General features: G+C 38.5%; 1 protein-coding gene and 1 non-coding gene across 3 annotated transcripts; one reads left to right on the top strand and one right to left on the bottom strand.

Annotated features, from left to right (window-relative positions):
* Positions 1-650: 650 nt before the first annotated feature.
* NAE1 (NEDD8 activating enzyme E1 subunit 1) lies at positions 651-24,145 on the bottom strand. Of its 2 annotated transcripts, none has more exons than XM_037041577.1 (20): positions 24,015-24,145; positions 20,962-21,065; positions 20,813-20,873; positions 19,417-19,447; positions 18,706-18,777; positions 18,397-18,476; positions 17,292-17,401; positions 15,553-15,662; positions 14,643-14,705; positions 14,188-14,251; positions 13,772-13,863; positions 12,394-12,453; positions 12,170-12,303; positions 8,485-8,560; positions 8,158-8,197; positions 5,657-5,743; positions 5,077-5,169; positions 2,717-2,831; positions 2,340-2,389; positions 651-886 (listed from the first exon to the last, which is right to left on the bottom strand). In XM_037041577.1, the coding sequence occupies exons 1-20, from the start codon at positions 24,065-24,067 to the stop codon at positions 777-779; spliced, it is 1,605 nt and encodes a 534-aa protein (XP_036897472.1). In that variant the 5' UTR covers positions 24,068-24,145; the 3' UTR covers positions 651-776. The 2 variants fall into 2 exon arrangements, with proteins under 2 accessions (XP_036897472.1, XP_036897473.1); XM_037041578.1 differs by lacking the exon at positions 24,015-24,145 and adding an exon at positions 22,885-22,952.
* Positions 6,951-7,142, top strand: LOC118983993 (U2 spliceosomal RNA). The gene has a single exon (XR_005065845.1). It is a non-coding gene; the product is annotated as a U2 spliceosomal RNA (small nuclear RNA).
* Positions 24,146-24,265: the final 120 nt, after the last annotated feature.

Here is a 24,265-nt window from a genome sequence, read left to right as displayed (position 1 = left end):
ACACTCTGGGACCATGGCTTCGAGGGTCTTGAGGGGACACTGGCACATGTGTGCAGGCTGGATGGGGTAAGTATGGCCCTCACTCCTCTTCTACCCTTCCCTCCGCGTTGCATCCTGTCCTTGTTTCTAATAAACTAATACATCTGAAATATTTGCTTTTAAAATTCTGTTTTAACAAATAGTGATGGTCCTAATATATCCATAGCTAAAATCTGCACATGGATTATTTTAGACTGTAAGAAGAAAATATTTAAAGCTATTCCTAATGAAATACAAGATTTCTATAAGTAAATTTGAGACTGCAAGCCAAAAATAACAATTAGAAATGGATAGCTTTTCCTGGCTGGTGTAGTTCAGTGGATTGAGCACGGGCCTGTGAACCACAGGATCGCAGTTCGATTCCCAGTCAGGGCACATGCCTGGGTTGCAGGCCAGTTCCCTGCAGGTCAACTCCCAGCAGGGAACGCACGAAAGGCAACCATACATTGATGTTTCTCTCCCTCTCTCTCTCCCCTCTAAATATAAATAAATTCTTTAAAACAAAAAAAAAGAAAAGAAATGGATAGCTTTTATTCTCTGGGAAAACGACTGCTTCCTTCACACACACACACACACACACACCAACCCCCCCAAACAACAAGACTACATTATTACAAATGAAAAAAATGTTTATTAAGCAAACAATTTAACAGTTCTCCTGTAGCAGCATTTTACATATTTGAGCACAAGCTGAAGGTAATTAACGTTTCATTTAATACACGACATAGGGACTTATTCTACAACTGAAAAGTTGCTGAAGTTTGTGACATGCCATTATAAATGTAAGTATTATTAAAAATTACAAATTGTTTGGTGATTATTTTGATAACTTCTTGAGCAGCAGCTCCTGCAAGGAAAAAGAAGAAAAGCAAATCCTTGAAAGAAGTAAATTTCAAGAGTTACATAAAAATATTCAATTCTGTAAAGAAAACCTTCCCTTTTTCCAAAAGCAAAGGCATTTAAAAGTAATCCAAAACAAGGCCAGTTCCCAGTGGGGGAAACACTAGAAGCAAACATACATTGATATTTCTCTCCCTCTCTCCTTCCCCTCCCCTTTAAAGATAAATTAATTTTAAAAATTTTTTAAAAGTAATCCAAAACAGACAGGATTTACTCAGTCATATCAAAATAAAGGACTACAACTTTTTATACCTGTGTTATTAAAAGTTTTGAGGCCCTGGCTGGTGTAGCTCAGTGGATTGAGCACAGGCCTGCGAACCACACGATCTCGGTTCGATTCCCAGTCAGGGCACATGCCTGGGTTGCAGGCCAGTTCCCAGCAGGGGACACACAAGGGGCAACCATACATTGGATATTTCTCTCCTTCTCTCTCTTTCCCTTCCCCTCTAGAGATAAATAAATAAAATCTTAAAAAAAAAAGTTTTGTTTTATACATTCACACCATGGGATATTATGCCACAGTTTTAAAGAATGAATAATTTTAATTACTGTGGTTTAGAAACATTAATTAGCAAGATATATTAAGTAAAAAAAGTCAAAATAGTACTATGGTTGAATAAATTTTAAAGGATACATATAGGCAGAAAAGATTCTCAAAGGATACCCTTCCACTTTATAACAAAAAGGGGAGGGCAGGGGAGGGGGCTGAGATGGCAGTAAAAGGCAGAAAACTGTACTTGAAGAAAAATTAAAATTAAAAAAATAAAATAAAAAAGGGAATACAGAGCATATTTGTTCTAAATACATTTGTAATTTGAAAAGACTCTCTATTAAATACTGCCAGACTGCTGTAACTACTCAAAACAAAGCAAAAGAAGAAAAAACAAAATTACTAAGAAAAAATACTTACATTTATAAGTATTTCTTTACTTTTTATAATCTGAAGCTTGATCTTCCACAAATATTGATACAGTACAATATGAGACTCTACTATGTACCAGATATGTTCCAGGTATGAGGGATACGATAGGGAAGAAAAGATAAACAGTGCCCCCACAGATCTTACTTTTTAGTAGTGAGGGAGAGATCATTTACAAATAACTAAAATGTACAGTATAACATGTCAAATGACTCTTAAGTGCTATGGAGAAACCGCAAGGAAGAAGGGTATGAGTACAAGAGGAGGGCCTCGGTATTATTAAATCAGGGAGTAGGGATGACTTCACAGGAAAGACAGCTTTTAAACAAAGACCGGAATAAAGTGACAGAATACAATGGCATTGTGCCACTTTATACTCAACATCCTGTTTCACTGACCTCCCTTGTTAAAAGAGCAAAGAAAACAAGACTTACTAACTGTATATACCACAGAGGCCAGTCTGCCCATCTTTGGAACTCACCCCCTAAGAATGCAGCAATGGTGTGTGGCTCAGCATCTCCGTATCGGCAACTACAGGAAAGGATAGAGACATGAACTTAGACTCATTTATGATAGGTACAGGTATTATCTCTTATATGGCTTTAAAAATACTTACAATTTATAAATAAATAAAAAATAAATTAAAAAAAAAAAAGCTCTGGCTGGTGTAGCTCAGTGGATTGAGCACGGGCCTGCGAACTACACGATCACGGTTTGATTCCCAGTCAGGGCACATGCCTGGGTTGCAGGCCAGTTCCCAGCGGGGGACTCATGAGAGGCAACCATACATTGCCATTTCTCTCCTTCCCTTCCCCTCTAAAGATAAATAAATAAAAAATATTTTTAAAAAATACTTACAATTCATGGACATAATCATCTTTCACCATTACAGATAGTCCATATTCCTGAAGGAAGCTAGTGAGACAAGACTTCAATTTTCCTATATCTTCTTCAACTTGATAGTTATATACGCCTAAAATTATACATGTAAGTTAATTTTTGTTAAAATAAACATGTCATTCAAATATTTAATCAAGTTTCGGGTGTTCTAGTCAAAACAGTAAGGTGTGAAACTGAAGCACAAAAATAAAAAAGTATGAGACCAATATTTGCAAATATCATGAACCTGTAACAATCAAAGAAATCATCAAAAATCTATTACATGTATGATATCAGAAGGGTGCAAGATTTATCAGAATGATCAATTAAGTTATGTAATGTCTAATCACTGGAGTGTGTGCCTGGAACTAATATAATGTATGTCAACTATAATTGAAGATAAATATGATTTTGAAAAAACCTATTAAAATTTGAGTCTGATAAGCCTGCTTTGATCACTGCTCCATATCCGTATCTGAAAGAGTGTCTGGCACACAGTTGGTGTTCAATACTTCTTTGACAGAATAGAATGAATGAGAAAGTGACATTCTATTTTTACCTCTTATAAAAACTATGGTGTTTATTATTCATTTCCAGAAAATGAAATGACACCAAGGATATAAAGCTATAATAACAAGTAACACTTATTGAGCATTAACAGATGCTGGAGACTGTCTTAAGCATCATATATACATTAATATATCTAATCTTTACAACAACCTTATAAAGTAGGTACTATTACCTCCATTTTTCAGATGAAAAAACTGAGGTGCAGATTAAGTTATTTGCCTGAGTTACTTAGCTAGAAAAAACAGCAAAGCCAGGATACAAGCTCAGGCAGTTGTTAATGACTGACTATATGTCATCAAAGGTAACCTATTATTATTATTACTCCTGGAAGGAAAAATATAACTGCCAAAACATTCAGATATTATAAAAACATCAATATTTTTAACCACTATGGTTTGAGAATGATCACCAATTCTCTTCCTCACAATAATAGTAATATACTTACAAGGTGCTATGCAGTTTGTAAAGTGATTTTCATATATTACATATCTAACCCTAACAGTCTAATACAGTGGGTATTATTGCCATTCCATAAATGAAAGACCTGAGACTTGGAAGGAAATAGTGACTCACCCGAGGTCAAGAGACAGTAAGTGACAGAGCTTGGATCTGAGCCTAGGTTCAAAGCCTATGCTCTGTGTGGGAGCTACTCTCCCAGGACAGCTCCCAATGAACACCCTTAATGTCCTCATGTACTCCCTTTCTACTCTTAATCTAAGCTGGCCCTGTGAAGCCAATAGAATACAACATAAGTGATGCTGTATACCTTCCACCTGGGTCTTTTGGAATGTTAATTCTGGGAAAGCCAGACATGTGAGAAGTCTACCCAAGGACTGCCATAGTAAAAGGAAGCCCCAGTGGCCAGGTGGGGACAGATGCTTGACAAGCCCCCAGCAGTTTCAGTTATCCTGACTAAAGTGACAGGCACCTGAGTGAAAATGTCTTCCTGGATATCTAACTAAGTCAAGCTTTCAGAGTGACTCCAGTTCCAGGCATCATGCAAAATCCCCTCTCCCCAGTGCCATCTGCCTGAGCCCAGCCAAGTCACAAAGTCATTAGATAATAACTTATTGTTTTAAACTACTAAATTTTGGGACAGTTTGTTATGCAATAGACAACCAAAAATACATTCTAACCAAATAATACAATAAAGCAATACATATTTAGTGTTTATTCATTTTCTTTCTTCTGGGAAGCTAGCTCATTAAGACTTTAACTCAGTGGGCATATGACATCAGTTGGGGCAACAGGTTTTATGTACACCTAGAATGTACTGCTATGCAATAATCCTGCATAATTTAAATTATAATAAAAATTTCTGGGCAACTGAAAATCTTTGAGATTTATGTCAATTCTCCAATCACTACATTTACAGATCAAAAATTAGATACTAAGCAAAGAAATCTCTACCCCTTCAGAGTTCTGAGTTCAGAAGTCACTGGCATACTTCCTGTGGCTTTCCATTCCCACTAAAGTCAAGTCAGTGTGAGTCTTAGAAGTAAACTACAGAAACTGACAGAAAAAATGTTTTCTTCTATATGCATTGTGTCACTTAAACTATTCCCCTGTAATAGTTTAGAACCAAACACTATTTGCAAATAATTACACTTACAAAATAAATGGTAGTTCCTCACTGAGATGAACTAGGTGTAAACTGTTCACAAAGTAAAAATCAAGGACCAACTGTAAAAACCCAGAACACTTGAAGATTTAATTCAAGTGTTTATTCAAGATTTTGTTATATTTGACAATCCGATTGCTATTCTTACCTGGATATCTACCATGTTGTTTATGAAATCTATCCACAGCCCGCAACATTAAGTAGAATACCATCTCATTATCTGGATTGTCCATGCTGGAAACTGAAAGGAACAAAACTCAATACAATTTGGGGGAATTCATGACATAAAAACAAAGTACTGAATTTACTATATACTCAAGTTTGAGGACACAAAGCAATTTTATAAGAAAATTTTAATATTTTGTGACAATAAAATAGAAAATGATAAGTAGTAAAATAAAGGGAGATACATCCGATGAAACCCAGTTGTTTTATGGACTATTAACTACAATCACCATAATCTCTACTAAAGTAGTATCATGCTCACTTTAGTTAGCTATTCTACATATCACACAAGTCAGTAACCTACCTAAATATGATTTTATGTATATATCAAGTTTTATATTTTGAAATTACGACTACTTGGTAGGTTTGTAGAATAAAATTTAGAATATAAATATATCCATTACCTTTTATATTATCACCATACACTGATACTATTACACACAAAATATTAATATCTTTAAAATAAAAGCTAATAAGTAGCACCAAAAGATTATTATACTTACTAATTTCATCCCTGTTAACTGTATTCAAGCCATATTCTTCAGCTAAAGATCGACATCTTACCACTCGAAGAAATGCAGAATTGCTGCCTGAATGCAGGAAAGACATTATAGAGGTAACTGGTTGAGACATGAATATTCAAATCACAGATCACTTTAAGAACAAGAAATTGGGCCCTGACTGATGTAGCTCAGTGAATTGAGCGTGGGCTGCAAGCCAAAAGGTCACCAGTTCAATTCCCAGTCAGGGCACATGCCTGGGTTGAAGGCCAGGTCCACGTGAGGGCCACGTTTTTCTCCCTTTCTCCCTCCCTTCTCCTCTCTCTAAAAATAAATAGATAAAACCTAAAAAAAATAAAACCCAGATATTAAAAAAAAAAGAACAAGAAATTGTGTTTATACTCTTCACAGACACAGAAATGTGAGGAAATAAATGTCTTTGGCACTAATGGTTAGCACAGAAGGCACTAGAACTCATCTTCTTTTTTTTAAGATTTTATTTATTTATCCTTAGAGGGGAAGAGAAGGAGAGAAATATCAGTGTATGGTTGTCCCTCCTGAGTCCCTGCTGGGAACTGGCCTGCAACCCAGGCATGTGCCCTGACTGGGAATCGAACCGAGATCGTGTGGTTCACAGGCCTGTGCTCAATCCACTGAGCTACACCAGCCAGGGCAAACTTAAGTCATCTTAAATTCACGTCCTTAGCACCACAACTTATTCAGTTTAGCACTGAATAAGTAGGTGATGGCATCCCTCTGAGCCTCAAAATGGGGATAATATTATTTACCTTTGAAAGATATTCTATCAATCAAAAGTACCTAGCACAATGCCTGATAGGGCTCAATGAACAATAGTTTTTATCATTATTATGGATAAGCAGTCCTAAAAGAAAGTGTTATATATATTGTGCTCTTGGTATACATAAGGCTTTTTTTTAAATTGATTTTAGGGAGAGAGAGGAAGGGACATCGATTTGTTGTTTCACTTATTTATGCATTCATTGGTTGCTTCTTGGATGTGCCCTGACCGGGGATCAAATGTGGAACCTTGGCATATCAAGATGACACTCTAACCAACTGAGCTACTTGGTCAAGGCTGTAAGATTTTTTAAAAAACAAACAAACAAAATTTGTATCATGGAAATTTTCAAACATACCCCTAAGTAGAAAGAATAGAATAAACCTTCAAATACCCAACATCCAGCTTTTAATCCGGTATCATTAGTAGAACAAACACGACATCATAAACAAGGTTCAAAATTAAGAGTGGAACAAGACATTAAAACTAAGCCCTAAGATCGCTTCTCGGCCTTTTGGCTAAGATTATGTGTAGTATCTGTTCTTATCAGTTTAAAACTAAGCCCTAAGCCTTGACCAATGTGGCTCAGCTGGTTGAGCATCATTCTGCAAAGTGAAAGGTCACTGGTTTGATTTCCAGTCTGGGCATATGCCTGGGTTGCAACTTTGGTCCCCAGATGGGCCACACACAAGAAGCAACCATTCGATGTTTTTCTCCATCCCTTCCCCTCTCTCTAAAAATACATAAAATCTTTTAAAAAATAAAAATAAGTAAACATAAGCCTAAACAAATACTATACAAGAGTCTAGTATTTGTATAGTAGACTAGTATTTGTATTGTCTTCTATGTAATAGAAGACTTGGATAAATATATTTTAAGGCTGAAAAGCATGCAAAATATAGACTTCTGCAGAAACTATGGGCAGTAGCTATAGGGAAAATCCTCAGACAGCATGTTAAAAGATTTTATTATTCTTAAACTAAGTCTTAAATATAAAAATGTCTCAGGTCTACTGAGGAGTTATCAAACACGCCAGGAGCCTAGCCACTCTGAAACTAGATGGTAAAATTCTTAATTCCATTACAGTCATTTAACACAGATCAAAATTAGTAGTTAAACCAATACTGTCAATGTACTCGTGACTTAAGGCTTCATACCCAAAGCCTTGTGATACAACTTTCCCAAATTCCTTAAAATTAATATGCTGAAAATCATTCTGTATTAATGACAACTTCCAATTAATTGGCCTTCATGTCTTTTTAGCATTGCCATAGATATGAGAGTATATGTTCCACCTCTGACCTGGTCTTAAAATACTCTCCATTTATCACACTGTAAGAATAAAAAATGCCTTGGCTGGTAAGGCTCAGTGGATTGAGTGCCCATCTGCAAACCAAAGGGTCACCGGTTTGATTCCCAGTCGGGGCACATGCCTGGGTTGCGGGCCAGGCCCTCAGTGGGGGGGTGTTAAGAGGCAACCACACAATGATGTTTCTCTCCTTCCCTTTCTCCCTCCCTTCTCCTCTCTCTAAAAATAAATAAATAAAATCTTTTAAAAAAAGAATAAAAAACCTTGCCCAGTAATTATTTGTATCTATACCATGAGACCATGGAAAAATTTTAATTTCAACCATTTAAAATTCCTTCCCTGTGGCACATTTTTATGAAGCAAAACAAACAACAAAATTAATTCAAAGGGACTTACAGAGTAATTTTAATTCTTTCTCTGAAATGGACTCTGGTGCCTGTAAAGAGATAAATGCAGATTTTGTTCCAGGATAAAAGAGAAAAATTATCAGGGGATACAGCATAAAGCCCATCTCTGTGAGATGGGAGGCTTTCTCCAAGTGCTGGGAAAGCACTGGAAAAACACTCTGTCTCCCTAAAACAGTCTTTCTCATTAGGCAGGCAAGTGAGACGCACAGAGCCAGTGCCATGGCCTCCATCTCTAAACCCTTTCTGGCTGGAGTTACATGATCGAGCCTCCATGGAGCTGTGCTCTCCATCGAAGACACAGTGCCCGGCAGCTTACCTGGCCTATAGACTGCAGCAACTTGGCAACATGATTCCCCACAGCAGCGGCATCTTCCTTTGCTTTATCACGGTAACTGGAAAAAAATACATAAAAACCAAAATGCTACTAATTACATTTTAAAATCAGCAAATTTTAAATATCACCAGGAGGCAAACAAAAAAATTGTTTTCCTTTTCATGAAAAAATACTGGTCTAGAACATATGAAATGGGAAAATACCATGGAAATGCTACCAGCAACACCTATTAGTACTGGAGATCTTCCCAGTGTTGGTGAAGGACTGCATTAACAGTACCTTAGTAATTAATAGCACCCAACTTAAAAACTGCCCTCTATGATACATGCTTCTCTGATAGAGGACCTAACAAAACATATTACTGAAGAACACGATTTTTCTCCTTGAAGTCCAAGAAAAGGTAAGCACTTGAAAATGTCCACCTACAAATTCATGTAAAACTTTTTTTTAAGATTTTTAAAAATTTATTTATCTTTAGAGGGGAAGGGAAGGAGAGAAGGAGAGAAATATCAATGTATGGTTGCCTCTCGTGAGTCCCCTACTGGGAACTGGCCTGCAACCCAGGCATGTGCCCTGACTGGGAATTGAACCGCGATTGTGTGGTTCGGAGGCTCACGTTCAATCCACTGAACTACACCAGCCAGGGCAAATTCATGTAAAACTTTTAAGTCTAGTTATATTTTCATCTCTGAAGATGATCAATATTAAGCTAGCTACCTCCAATATGAGGTCATACTTCTCTCTATCCTCAAATGACTTTCCCCAAGTTTAAGCACTTGAACTTTTAGTCTAGGACAACAAAGATTTGTTAAACAATGACTGAGATACAGAGTGCAATCTGTTTAGGGAAGAGAGATCTCTGTGTGACATTAATTGGCCCTTGAGGAAACCACGCCAGTGGCCCTGGATTCATCAGCACCATGCCCACACTACGCAAAGGTAATCCACTGAGAACCATCTCATTGACAATCTGTATGGGTTCAGGCTAGTGATACCTGAATAGCAAGTGTCTACCTATGGTCATGAACTCTTTAAATTATGAAACATTACAAATAAAAAAATTAATCCAAACTGAAGGCTACAGAGTTTTAAGTTACAAATAAAAAGCAGTACGGGGCCTTGGTTAAAAGTATAGAGATGGGTTTCATGGGTTCAAATCCTGGTTCTGCTATTTACCAGCTTTCTGACCATGAATAAATTACCTTTGGTAGACCTCAGTTTCCTCATCTATAAAGCTGAGAGAATAAGAGTACCTCTTTCATAGGGTTGTTGTAAATATTAAATTAGTTAATACATAGAACAGTTCATAGCACAGAGTTAAGTGCTCAAATGTTAGGTTTTATCACAAAAGAAGCAAAAAAAAATGTCTCCTACCAGGGTGTAGAACTCTCTGTACTTTCCACTCAATTTTGCCATGAACCTGAATCTACTCTAAAAATAAAATGTTAAAAAACAAAATCTGCCTCCTAAGTCCTTTAGCTTATTTTTATTTTATTGATTATGCTATTACAGTTGTTCCAATATTTCCCTCTTTGCCCACCTCTGCCCAATATCCCCCTTCCCTCTAGCAATCTGTCTCCCTTAGTTCGTGCCCATGGGTCATACACATAAGTTCTTTGGCTTCTCCATTTCCTATACTATTCTTAACTTCCCCCTATTTTGTACCTACAAATTGTGCTACGTAATCCCTATACCTAACCCCCATTCACCCTCTCCCCCCTCCCGCCTGATAACCCTCCAAATGATCTCCATTTCTATGATTCTATTCCTGTTCTAGTTGTTTGCTTAGTTTGTTTTTTAGATTCAGTTGTTCATAATTGTGAGTTTGTTATCAAGAGATTTTAATTTTCAGTGTTTTGATGAGTTTTGATCTTCTTTTTCTTAAAGAAGCCCCTTTAACATTTCACATAAGGGCTTGGTAATGAACTCCTTTAGCTTTACCTTGTCTGAAAAGCACTTTATCTGCCTTTCCATTCTAAATGATAGCTTTGCTGGATAGAGCGATTTTGGTTATAGGTCCTTGCTTTTCATCACTTTGAATACTTCTTGCCAGTCCCTTCTTGCCTGCAAAATTTCTTTTGAGAAATCAGCTGATGGTCTTATGGGAACTCCTTTGTATGTAATTGCCTCCTTTTCTCTTGCTGCTTTTAAGATTCTCTCTCTAACCTTTGGCATTTTAATTATGACGTATCTTGGTTTGGTCCTCTTTGGGTCAAGCTTGTTCAGGATTCTCTGTCCTTCCTGGATTTGTATGTCTATTTTCTTCCCAAATTAGGAAAGTTTTATTTTTTCAAGTAAGTTTTCAATTTCTTGGTCTTCCTCTTCTCCTTTTGGCACCCCTGTGATTTGAATGTTGGCACTTTTGGAGATGTCTCAGAGTCTTCTTCTCTCCTCATTTTTTGAAGTCTTGTTTCTTTATTTTGTTCTGGTTGACTGTTTATTTCTTCCTTATATTCCAAATTATTGATTTGAACCCCAGCTTCCTCCCTTCACTGTTGGTTCCCTGTGGATTTTTCTTTCACCAAGTGTAGCATTACACTTGGTGAAATAAAAGCATCACTTCTTCCCTTATGCTTTTGCTGTACTCAGTGAGTTCTCTGAGCATCTTTATCACCAGAGTTTTGAACTCTGCTTCTGATAGGTTGGCTATTTCCATATTTAGTTCTTTTTCTGAGGTTTTGTACTGCTCTTTCATTTAAGCCATATTTCTTTGTCTCCTCAATTTGGCAGCCTCCCTGTTCGTTTCTGTGTATTGGGCAGAGCTGCTCTGACTCCCTGTCTTGGCACACCTGCTACATTGCATGGAGCAGGGCCTTTGGTAATTGCCAGGGTGGGTTTACCCACTTCACCACTTTGTGGCTCTGTATATGGGGGAGGGGTCAAAGTGGGGACAATGCCACTGCCTCGCTGCTGAAGGCTTGCTTGGCACTCATCCTGTTTCTAGCCACTTCACCTAATTCTTGTATGTGACTGGCACCCCTCTAGCTGTTGTCTTAGTGGTGGCTCCCAGTGGGGGGGTTATATACATTTTAGGACCGTGTAGGCCCTTTAAACAAACAGACTCAGGACATGAGAGACCAGCAGTTTTTCCACTACCCCAACCCCTACTAGTTTTTATAGCCAGAAGTTATGAGGCTTTATTTCCTAGTGCTTGGAATCCTGAGCTGTGTGGTCTGGCCTGGGGCTGGGATCACTTGCTCCCCAAGTACCCCTCCTTATTTCTATCCACCACACACGAAGATGGAAGTGCCCATTCTGCCGGCCGCCGCCAGCTCGCCAGCTCACCACCACACCACATCCTCTCTGGCCCAGCTCCCTGTCTCTGCCATTCCTACCCATCTGGATGAATATGGCTTCTTTAAATCCTTGGTTGTTGGATTTCCATACAGTTTGATTTTCTGGGTGTTTTTTAAAGTTAGTTGTGATGCTTCTTATGGTTGTGCAAGGAGGCAAAGTATGTCTACCTACACCTCCATTTTGACCGAAAGTCTCTTTAACTTATTTTTAAAGCAGTTAAATTATAACAGGCTTTCATTTGATTTCTAGTAAATAGAAATCTATTTCTAGACTAGTTTTCTATTTCTCTTTTCTAGACTAGTAAAATACATTAATCTCTAATATAAACAAATTAATTTTTCTGTTACATAGTCTAAAAACAGTGACTTACACATTTTGAAGTTTTATATATTTGGCAGAATCTGCAATCATGTCAGGAATTGTGCCTCGGACAGGTAAATTTCCTTGACCCTCTTTGGCCACAAATTCCTTTAAGGCACGAGCTAAAATCCAAAATGATGGAGTCTAAAAGAGTTAAAAGAAATTATTACTATTGTAAGTGGCATTTGAATTTGACCCAAAGCTTCAGGTGGCACTCTTTTTACTTGCTGTTACCTGTTTGGTGATATTTACGCAGCGATCATCATTAAATATATCTTCAATGCTGCTTGGGATCTGCCAAAGCAACATGAAACATTTACTTATACTAAGAATTTGCCCACCTTTATTTTCCCTGCTATTTCTCTGAACAACTTCTTTGAATTCTTGAATTGTAATTAAAGACAAACTTCAGCCCTGGCTGGTGTAGCTCAGTGGATTGAGCGCAGGTCTGCAAACCACACGATGGAGGTTCGATTCCCAGTCAGGGCACATGCCTGGATTGCAGGCCAGTTCCCAGCAGGGGACACATGAGAGGCAACCATACATTGATATTTCTCTCCCTCTCTCTCTTTCCCTTCCCCTCTAGAGATAAATAGATAAAATCTTTAAAAAAAAAGAGACAAACTTCTGATTTGCTTATACTTTTATTTGAGTCAGTACCAGATGGAATTTGATTAGGAAAAAGAGAACAGAAGAAAGTTCCACCCTGTCCACTGCTGTTAGTATTAAAAGTTAATCTGTTCTTTTCCATCATAAATGGAATAAAGAAGAAGCCAAAGTAAATCTTTTTATATATTTACATTTGAAAATATAACAAAGATTTCAGACATTAATGTCAAGCTTGAGTTGTAGTTCATGTTTTTCCATCTTGTTAAAAAACTGAAACCCTTACACCCTAATTAGTAACTGTTCAAAAAGACCACCACTTTGAGCAGTTAATTTTAATTAATTAATCATTAAATTCTTTAAACTTTATTTATTTATTTTAAAGATAGGGGAAGGGAAGGAGAAAGAGAGACTGAAAAACATTGATGTAAGAGAGAAACATCAGTTGCTTGCCTGTTGTATGTTCCCCAGCCAAGGACTGACCCCACAACCCAGGCATTCCTGCCCTGACCAGGAATCAAACCAGTGACCTTTTGCTTTTTGCAGGACACCATCCAACCAACTGAGCCACACTGCTCACAGTACTGCTATTATATACTGAACCACTGATGTCCATTTTTTAGAATACAGAATATTACTGAAACAAGTCAGTCTGTATTATAGACATTAATTTCTAACCAACTATACAATTTAGGAAACATTAACTTAAATCTAAAATCAACTATTTCACCATAAGGACCTCAGAAAACCTTTTTTTTTTTTTTTTAGAAAACCTTTCTTAAATGAATCCTTCAGCAACTCTTTTATGTATTTATTTACTTACTTACTTATAATTTATTGATTTGAGAGACAGAGAAACATTAATTTGCTGTTCTCCGTATTTATGCATTCATTGGTTGATTTCTGAATACGCCCTGACTGGGGATCGAACCTGCAACCCTGACATATTGGGATGACGCTCTAACTAACTGAGCTTCCTGGCCAGGGCCAGCAACTCTTTTAATACCTGAGTTGTATTTAGAGCTGTGTTCACATTTTTAATGGCTTCTTCAAAATTCTCTTCATCTTCTGGAGCCCCATTTTCATTCTTTAGAATGCCTATTAAACTAGAAATTGGTTAGCAAACAACAGCCCCTTTCTTCTTTCTCGCCCATATTCCCATCATCTCTCCCATTATTCCCAGAATGTTGTCAGATTCTGAAGAGAAGATAAGATGTATTGAAACTTAAGAAAAATATGGCTGACACTAGTCATTCCTAAAACTGTACAGAAATGGTTCCTTTATTTCCCAAGGCAAAATAAAATACTGGCTAATGATGGCATCGTTTGACAAAGATGTTGACAGAAATCCAATATACACTAGCTTAAATCAATTTGCTTTTCAAACTTTATATAATATTTAGTCATATCCCATAAAATTACCTTGTCTAATCAAATCTCTGAACTCTTCTTTTTCTTTATACGTTTTAGGTATTCGTCCATTTGTCTAAATTGGTTAAAAAATTTAAAAACCTATCAAAATATGGTAATTGAGAGCCCACAGTTTCCCCCATTCTCCCATCCACATGAGATTTCATCAGTAAATATACACACAAATAAAATCAGAGGCTGATGTGATACAAAACAGAAACTATGGGCCATTTCTCTGCATTCATTCCCCACCGCCAGTTTCAGAATGACATTTATTCAAATTTCATTTGGTTAATAAAAATATCAGTATCAAAAGAGGAACTGCTGGATTTAAATGGAAAAGCACCCACCTACCCTAAACCATGCAAGAAAAAAATATTAATCTCCCACCCCCTCCAATGAAATCCTTTATAATAAATTGAAACTATAATCACTTATGGAATTTCTTTTTTAAAAAAAGGACATACTTCACTGTACCACTGTGCCAAATATTTAGCTATGATCACAATCCATGGAGTGTGGCTATGGTCCTACAAGTGAGAGAAGAAGATAATGTCAGTATTAGTTAACATTAATTAGTTAATATTTATTTCTCACTACCTATATCATTTTCAACAAATTCAACAATATCTATGATCATCCCCCAGTACATATGATATAATGAATGGAGGAAAATGAACTGGATTAACAAAAGTTGCTTTACAAAATTTTTTTTACTGTCCAATTTGATCCTAAAATGGCAGGTGTGTGCTATGACTGTCCCCATCTTACATCAAGAAAACAGTCTCAGAAACCTGCCACTCAAAAGAAAGCTCAAATCTTTTGATTTCAGATATTAATCCTAGACTATAAAAGATCTTCCCGATGTTTTCTGATGAACCAAGTACCTACATTTTAACTAATACATAGGTAGGAAAAAATACATATTCCTTAAATTACACAGTCTGTTATAGATATCATTATTTCCGTACCAAAATATGCAGTTGCCCTGACAAATCTCAAACACTAAAAGTAAGTTTCGAGAGGAATCAATTTCAATAAACAACCACTCAAATTCAAACTATTTCAAAAAGCACATCAGTTTGTTTGGGAAAGGGCCATGAAGAGAAATATGTTAATGTCCAATTTCTTGACCTGGATGTTGATTACACAGATACGTTTGGTTAATGTACTTTTCTTCAATAAAGAAGTTTTTTAAATTTTGGAGAAAAAAAGATTTATTTAAAACAAATTAGGTACAGTGTTGTTACTATGTAAGCTGGATGACAGGACTATGGACGTTTGTAATCTTTTCTGACATGGGTGTAATTCAAAACCTTATGTTACAGAAAATGTTTTAAGTCTATCTATAAATGGAAGGTCACACACACTACCGACCTTTTTGTCCATGTGATCCAGATCGTAAGACTGCAAATGCTCTCTCAGGGCAGGAAAGGGCTTATCCAGTCGCAGATCCTCTAATGCATTATCTGGATGAGGCTCTATTACTGCGAAACAAATAATCCCAAAAGATCAATTTACTTCTTTAGTAATTTTGCTGGAAATACACCACATTACAAGAATTTAAGAAATCTACAATGTTTAAATGAGCATAGGGTCTACAGTTTATTTTAATTGTTTTGTCCATTATTCAGATAAATTTGTATCTACATATACATTTTACTAAAAGCACAAATCCTATGTGGACTAAAGTGTTAATAAAAGTAAAGCCAAGATTCTTTTCAAGTAGAGTTGTGTTATTATCATTTGAATCGGTCAAAATTGATGAAAATGTGTGTTCGGGCACAACCTAATATCCTACCCTGACTCCTCCTGTCATCTGCAACAGAAGCATCACCATCTACCTAAACCCCTGCCCCAGAAACCTGACAGTCACCCCTGACTTCTTGTCCCTCAGCCTAACATCAGTCATTCCTCACATCCTGATACCACTTCATATATAGCTCTCCACATAGGGGAGTGCAGAAAAGTGTGTAATTCCAGAGAGTCTTTAAAGCTAGGCTCAGTTCTGTTACTTGCAAGGTGCATGAACTTAGGCAAATAACTTCTCTCTCTGTGCTTCAGCATCCTCATTTCTAAAAAGCAGATAAAATAGTATGTGCCTTATAAGGATTTTTAAAAAATAAATGAAGTAATCCACAAAAAGACAGGCACAAAGCTAGTAAATTTAACCTTTATTATCATCTACCTCCTCTTCCCTATCTTTATAACATGTGCCCTCAGTCAGGGGCTCACTTGTGCGCACGCGGGCTCACTTGCGCGCACGCTCGCTCACTCTCTCGCCTAAACACTGGAAATCGCCTAATAGCAAGCCTTGCCTCCAGTCTTGTCCCCTTCAAATCCATTTATTCTCTACTCCATTTCAGTGACCCACTTTAAAGTTTTACCCTGTCACTCTCCCACTTACAACTCTTAAATGGCCCACCACCTGCTGCCAAAAGCTTATCTTCACAAGCCACTCTCTAACTGCCTAAGTCGATACAAATACTCAATGTTGCTTCCAATGCCAACAGCTACCATTGCACTAGCAGACTGCCTGGCTCAGAGGAATGTATAAGGAATCAATGAAAATGTTACAATGATTTAAGACTAAAATTTTCTAAGTAAAGGACTAACATCAGCCTTGAATTGTTGCAAGCCTGCCTATGAATGACTTTGATCTCCTGTAACTTTTTCCTCGGAACAGTAGCTAGGTTAATGCCTTGCTTGTTTTGTGGAAGTGTAGCTGAACTAGAGAAGTCTAAGACCTGCAGAAGAATGGAATAAAAGATTGGTGGGGAAAAGGTGGTGTGACCCCTACGTGTCAGTGTGACCCACATATCTCAGCTCTTGCCTACAAGCAGCCACATATGCCCAATGTGGGTTAAGAGGCAAAAAAAAAGCTAAGTATTTGCACAGCAGCTGTGCCTATTGTATCCCCTGCTTTGTATCCTCCTATAATACTAAGTAAAAGAAACATGAAAGCAGACTGAGTCTAATTAACACTTTGAACCTAAAATCCAGTTGTGCTACTACAAATTTATTTTGAAATTGAAAATTGACTTTCTAAATTGTCAAGTTTCTAAAATCATAGCTTAAGCAACTGAAAGCAAGCCTCCTGTGTACAACAGTTTTACCTGGATGTTCTTCTATAATGATCCTCATATAACCAATTAGTCCATATGTCCTACAGATCAAGAGAGGGATCTGGGAATTCCAGAGGACATCTGCTAAACGCAGTAATGTACTGTAAAGGAAGGCAAAATAAAAAGGAATATAAACAAACAGATATATGCCAAACATGAAGAAAATAAAACAATTGAAAATAAAACAACTTTCTTACTAAATTATAAATGCAAAGGTATATCTATTGCATTATAAGCCAACCAAGTATACACTGAAAAGCAAGCAATTCCACAGGCTGCAATTTCAAAGAAAGCATATCTTTTAGACTGCAAGGATATGAAAGCCTCAACTTCTGAATTATGGAGAATGTTACTGAAAGATACTTCCTAAACAAAAGAGGAAAACAGCCCTGGCTGGTGTAGCTCAGTGGACTGAGCGCAGGCCTGTGAACCACACGATCATGGTTCGATTCCCAGTCAGGGCACATGCCTGGGTTGCAGGCCAGTTCCCAGCAGGGGACACACCAGAGGCAACCATACATTGATCTTTCTCTCCTTCTCTCCTTCCCTTCCCCTCTAAAGATAAATAAATAAAATATTTTTAAAAAGAGGAAAACATTTATAAAACGTATGCATCCTTACATACATCCCCCAGTATTCCCTATAATTAATTCTATCAGTGTGTCCAACCTTTTGACAACTCTGGGCCACACTGGAAGAAGAGGAGTTGTCTTGGGCCACACATTAAATACATTGTAACACATTATCACAAAATCTCATAATGTTTTAAGTAAATATACGACTTAATGTAGGGCCACATTCACAGCCATCCTGGGCTGCATGTGGCCTGCAGGCTGCAGGTTAGACACCCCTGTAACTAACTAGGTTTTTTTTCCCCACCAAAAATAACCAATGTTCAATTTAACTGCTCTAAGCCTATGTATTTTAAAATTTCACATCCCATATTTTTCTCTTTCCTATCTTTTCGATGCTAGAAATTCACAAGTGCTCCCAATTAAAGGTTTCTATAGAGTTCAGGAATTTTAAAAACAGACTGCAGAGAAAACAAAACTATGCAAATTTAACAAATTAAAAACAAATTAACATAAGGATTTACCTTTCAGGAAGCTGAGTTGCAACCACAACGGTAAACCTACAGAAAAATGAAGGATCATTGTCTAGAAGGTTTTCCGGACTCTAAATAGGACAAGGGAAAAAAATCCAACACGTTCACAATCACATTAAACATAGCAGAAAACAGGCTATTTAGAACAAATGAGGCAACATGCTAGACAATGTTAAAGTAATTCAACTCTCAAGTAATTAAATATAGTATACAAAGATTCAAAATTTTAACTTCCTAGGGCTTTTAACTATTGAAAAATAAGATTTCTGCACAGAAATAACAATGTATATACATATATACCTCTTCCACAAAACTCCCAGAGACATCGTTATTTAACTCTTGTAACAACTCCATGGCAGCTTGAGCTCGATTCTTTTTGAAAACAAAGCATTTGACTTGAATTAGAAAAGATGTGGTTAAAATGTAACCCTTCAATTAACAGATCAAGCAACATACTATAAAATTACCCAAATTTCATGCATAGATACGACAACTCTGCTTTTCATAGTGCTTAAACTGAGGCTCAACCAGAATATTCCTTAGAAAAGAGCTAAACCATCATTACTTGAAGTTCTTAAATGAACACATTAATTGCACCTTACTTTTTTTTTTAATATTTTATTTATTTATCTTTAGAGGGGAAGGGAAGGAGAGAGGGAGAGAAATATCAATGTATGGTTGCCTCTGCTGAGGAGACACAATGTATCGTGTGTCCCCTGCCGGGAACTGGCCTGCAACCCAGGCATGTGCCCTGACTGGGAATCGGACCGTGATCGTGTGGTTTGCAGGCCCGCGCTCAATCCACTGAGCTACACCAGCCAGGACTTACTTCTATGTTCTTAAACTACCAAACACATAAAGATCTACAAGATCGGGGGGAAATGAGCTAATTTAACTTTTTTCTTGGAGAAATAATAAGCTCTTTTTAAAGTCAAAGCTTTTCAAAAACCAAAATATAGTATCACTAGATGCTTAAATTCAACCATATCCTATAACAAACTGATTATTTACCTTGCCAATACTGCTTCTTTGAAGGAAAAAGCTAAAATAGATAAAATTTTAAAAAGTTAAGGGCTTCTTTGACTATACAAAGGAAAGGTTATTTGTAATACCAGGTATACTTCATTCATACTATGAAAAAAACTATATTTCCCTTACAGATTTTAACAGCCTTCCTGGAGGAAGAAAACTGGATAAAACTTATCATCACAGACAAGCTAATAAATCAGTGTTTCCCTAAGTATGTACCACAAGACATAAATTTCACAAGACGCTCTGAGAAAAAGGGCTCCCTGGCTTTAAAAAGTTTAGTAAACATCATGTGTCATATTTCCCTCTAGGAAATTTATAACACACATAAAACATGTGATATTAAAGTCTTATAGTAAAGAAATGTTAAACTTCACTTGACCAAGGAATCCGTTTGTCCATTTAGCAGTTATTAACAATCCCCAGAATTAATGCTCCACAGACCACACTTGAAAAATGCTGTATTAAATCATTTGCTTTTGCAGGTAAGTAGAATATAACAGATCTATTCAGACTTCTTCCCATACGTCCCCTCGTCACATCTCAGGGCTAAGATCTGAGGCTGCTGATCAGGCAGGCTGCTGTGTTGTAGCACAAGCTCAGTGGTTCCATAAGAAAAAGAAACCTTATTCTTATCACGCCCTGCTCTAACTAACCAAGTAAGCAAAGGTAATAGGACTTTTTCTTTACAGACACCAGCAAAAGGGCTGTGTTGTGGATGGATATACTATTACCCAAGGAAAAGATGTCAAGGCTCGATATGAACCACATTCTGATTTTCCTTGTAGTTATTCACTGCTGCGGTATACTGGCAAATATCAATATAATGAGACCCAGACTCCAAGTTCCTGAAAAGGCAAGCCTGAAATGCCCTATACTTCTCAACATGATCATCTTTAAAGAATGATACAGCAGGCCATCTTTCAAACAGCATTTTTATGGAGACAGTGTAGTGAGAGAGAAATGCACCTGGACTAAGCTTAGAAGACCTCGCAAATAAAAGATAGATATCATTATTCTTGTAATCCAATAATACAATTATTGTTATATACTAACATCTAGGAATCAATGCAAGAACTTAGAAAGTGTTGAGATTTCACAAATAAAGGAATAATGACTACTCCTTTGCATCAATAACAATAATAAAGATAGTAACGATGGATATCTTTTCTTAATGGCCTATTTGCTAGACACTGCGCTGACACCTGACCTACATTAACTCTCCTCGTCCTCACCATAATCCTACACATAGGGATTACTGTCCACCTGAGAGTCGAATCAGCCTGGTAGGAGGGGAGGCTGGGGTTTCGGTCTCGCTCTCCCGTGACACCACACTGCCTTCCCTAACACGCATATACTTGAAAAGAATAGAACATACTTATTTCCGGCATCTTCTCCGCTGACCTGATTTCCATCAATAATTGTAAATGAACCAATACCTGGGAGATAAAACAAAATCAGTCAAGAATACATGTTTCTAGTTCAAAACCTCAAAGAAGTAAATTTAAAACCGCAAAACTACATTACCTGGTAGTATCAAATTTTTAAGAATTTCAGTTCCGGTGGCTGTTGCATTTATTAGGCAAACATGAGCGGATTCTAAAGCCTCTTGCCCATGATCGCCCCACAACCTACAAAACACGATACATATTCAATGTTTTTAAAAATTTCACAGAAACAACTTTCTTATTTGAATGGAGATCTTTGGCCTTTAAAGTGTTCCTGCACAGAATAACCGTGGCAAATATGTGAGACAGGAGCAGCAGGAGGTATTACGGGGATTATACAGCTGTGAAACATAAGACTAAGACTAAGGTTGATGCCTTGCCCGGTTAGATGAAGGGTCAAATCAGAACTAGAAACCTGGTCTTCCAGCTTCCTGTCCATTACTCCCTTCAAGCCAGATAACTTACAGAATGGAAAGTCTTTAGAAATGCTCATTAACATTAAACAAGTGCCTTAGGTTTAAAACCGATTCTGTTCTCTGTTTCATTTCTCCTTAAGTTACATGGATCCAGTATATTTAAGACGTTGACATAGGACTTACCACTGTGATTTCTGTAAGAGAAAAACTTTACCAAGAAAACTGAATTATCATCACCTGAAAAGCCTCATACTGAATTCTATAGGAGTGCTTTAAAACATAATACCCAATGAACCTTCTACTAGCATGACTAATAAATGCATCAACAAACACAAAGATACAATAAGGATTAGAAATATATGGGATAGTCTTAGCTGGTGTAACTCAGTGAAGTCAGCACCGACCAGCGAACCAAAAGGTCACTGGTTTGATTCCCAGTCAGGGCATATGCCTGGGTTGTGGGCCAGGCCCCTGCACTGGGGTCATGCAAGAGGCAGCCGATCAATGTTTCTCTCCCACATCAATGTTTCTCTCCACTTCTCCCTCATTTCCCCTCTCTCTAAAAATGAATAAATAAAATCTTTTTTTTAAAAAGTAGTATAGGGAAGGCCCAAACCATCAGAAAAATCCCACAGCCTGGAGGACAGACTTTAACTGCCTCTGTCACCTGGTCTAAAGCAGATCCCTTATCATATAGCCAGTATGTCCTCCAGCACATGTCACAACCATAACTGCCTCATTAGTTTCTTATTTGCTGAACATCCACCTTTCCATTCCACTCTAAGCTTCATAAGGACCCAGACCACTACCTGTATCTACCACTATAGTCCCAATGACTGGCACAATGGTAAGTGGTCCAGGGTAAGTGGTCACTGAATGGTTATGAGATGAACGGAGGTAAAACCTAGAACACAGGTAGCAAACACAAGGCCTGCGGGTAGAATCTGGCCCTCTACCTTGTTTTATCTGGCCCGGCACCTTGTCTCTACCTGGCAGCAGCGCTGAGCTCCTTGCCCCTAGTTAAGGAGTAGTTACATTTATACAGCCCTAAAGTTACATTCAGCCCTATGAAGGCAACCACGAGGCTGATGTGCCCCCCACCCCGGGTGAAAATGAGCTTCATACCCCTGACCTAGAAGAATCAGAAGGACTGAAAACACCAAGTTTTCCTAAGAATGAAGGGAACACAATATGCCAAACGTATTTCCAGTGGATGAATGCTTAGGTAGTTGGAGTAAGCCTAAGAGATCACTGGTGCACCTCTAGGTAACATGCTTCAAGAAAGGGCCCAAACAGGAAATCAATCCTGTCTACTCCTATTGGACTGAGGAAAGCACGGCCTTGTTGACTGCTGACTGGCTGTACATCTTTGCTTCTAACTGCTTCCCTAAAACATTTCAAAATCAATAGCCAGTTCTTATCATGAAAGGTAAAATTTGGTCCTTAAATGGACCGAACTCAGCAAAAACTCTTTTGTTACAGTTACTTAGTAACCAAAGATATCTTCTCAGCTATCACACACAGTTATATCTGCATTCAAAACACAAGGAACTCCAAGAATTTACAAGAGAACATGAGTTGGTTACCAGGGCTCTGCCACCTTGCTTCTTTTTCCGGCAGCTTGGGACCAGAGTGATGTGACTGAGTACCAGCTCTGAAAAGATCAGAAGGGTCCGAGTTTACATCCTGGCTCAACTACACAAGACTAATCAAGTTATCTAACTTCTCCAAGACTCAGTTACCCCATCTATAACACAGAGAATGTCTGCCTTTGAGGCTGCTCTCAGAATTGTGCACCTAAAGCCCCTAAGACAGTACTCAGTTGTGGGTGCAAATGGGAGTTTCAAACCCTAAGGGCATCCTGTAACTTCTGGCTTCAAGGCTACAGAAAGAAGGGGATCCAAGCCTTTGTGTTACTTCCACTGCCTTAACACATGGAAGATGCTCAATTAGTAAGAAATGGGGAGGGAAAAGAGAAAAAGCAAGGAAGAGGAAATAACCAAGGAACTGCCTGAGGGTCTAGACCTGCAGTGCCCACTAAAGTAGCCATTAGCCACTTGTGGCTACTGAGCACTAGACATGAGGCTTGTCCTAATGGAGATGTTCTACACTGTGTAAAACGCCGGATTTTGAGAGCAATATAAGAAAAAAAGTTAAAATATCTCTAATAACTTCTTATTGGTTGCCTACTGAAATGGTAGTATTTTGGATATATTGAGTTAAATAAACTGTATTATCAGAATTTTGCCTGTTTCTTTGTTTGAATGTGACTACTAGAAAATGTATGACACGCGGGGCTCAGGAGACGGCATTATATTTCCATTGGACAGTGCAGGCTCAGACCGATACCTAACGTGCCGCCTGGATGGGGTGGTCGCGATTCCACCATTCTGCAAAGCGAGGAGCCAGAGAACAACGAGGCGGGGCCGACAACCTACCTGGCGACAACCAATGTCGCTGGGACCCCGCGCCTCCAACAGCACAGTGCTTGGAAGGCGAGCGCGCCCAGGCCGGAAGGGGAGGTAGACCCTAGAGGCGCACCCCCAGCCCCAGGCCCGAGCCCCGAGGGCCGGAGCCGCAGCCCCGTACGGCCCCGCCCGGCGGGAGGCCTGGGAGAGGCAGGACGGCGCCGCTCGCAAGCTTAGGCCCGGCGCGGACGCAGTGGAGTTCACCGACAGGCCCGCCCGCCCGCCCGACTCGGTGAGCCTCGCCTCACCTCAGCTGCCGGTCATACTTCTGCTCCTTGAGCAGCTTCCCAGGCTGCGCCATGGCCGCGGAAGCAGGGAGAGCCGATCCCCAGCCGAGTACCGCCACAACCTCCCCGAGCGCGCAGGCGCACTAGGTGCCCTCCGCCGCCGCCGCCGCCTCCAGCGCACCGCCCGCAGGGGGCGCCGCGGCAACACTGCGCACGCGTCGCCGGTGCGCCCTGGCGTGTGCCACCACAGCCAGGACCTAGACTGTACTGGG

Source organism: Sturnira hondurensis, unplaced genomic scaffold (assembly GCF_014824575.4).
Source record: "Sturnira hondurensis isolate 20B ecotype Veracruz unplaced genomic scaffold, ASM1482457v3 Scaffold0003090, whole genome shotgun sequence".
In the NCBI taxonomy this organism is placed as follows: domain Eukaryota; kingdom Metazoa; phylum Chordata; class Mammalia; order Chiroptera; family Phyllostomidae; genus Sturnira; species Sturnira hondurensis.
The sequence above is the reverse complement of the archived record's forward strand: the minus strand, read 5'-3'. Positions and strand labels throughout refer to the sequence as shown.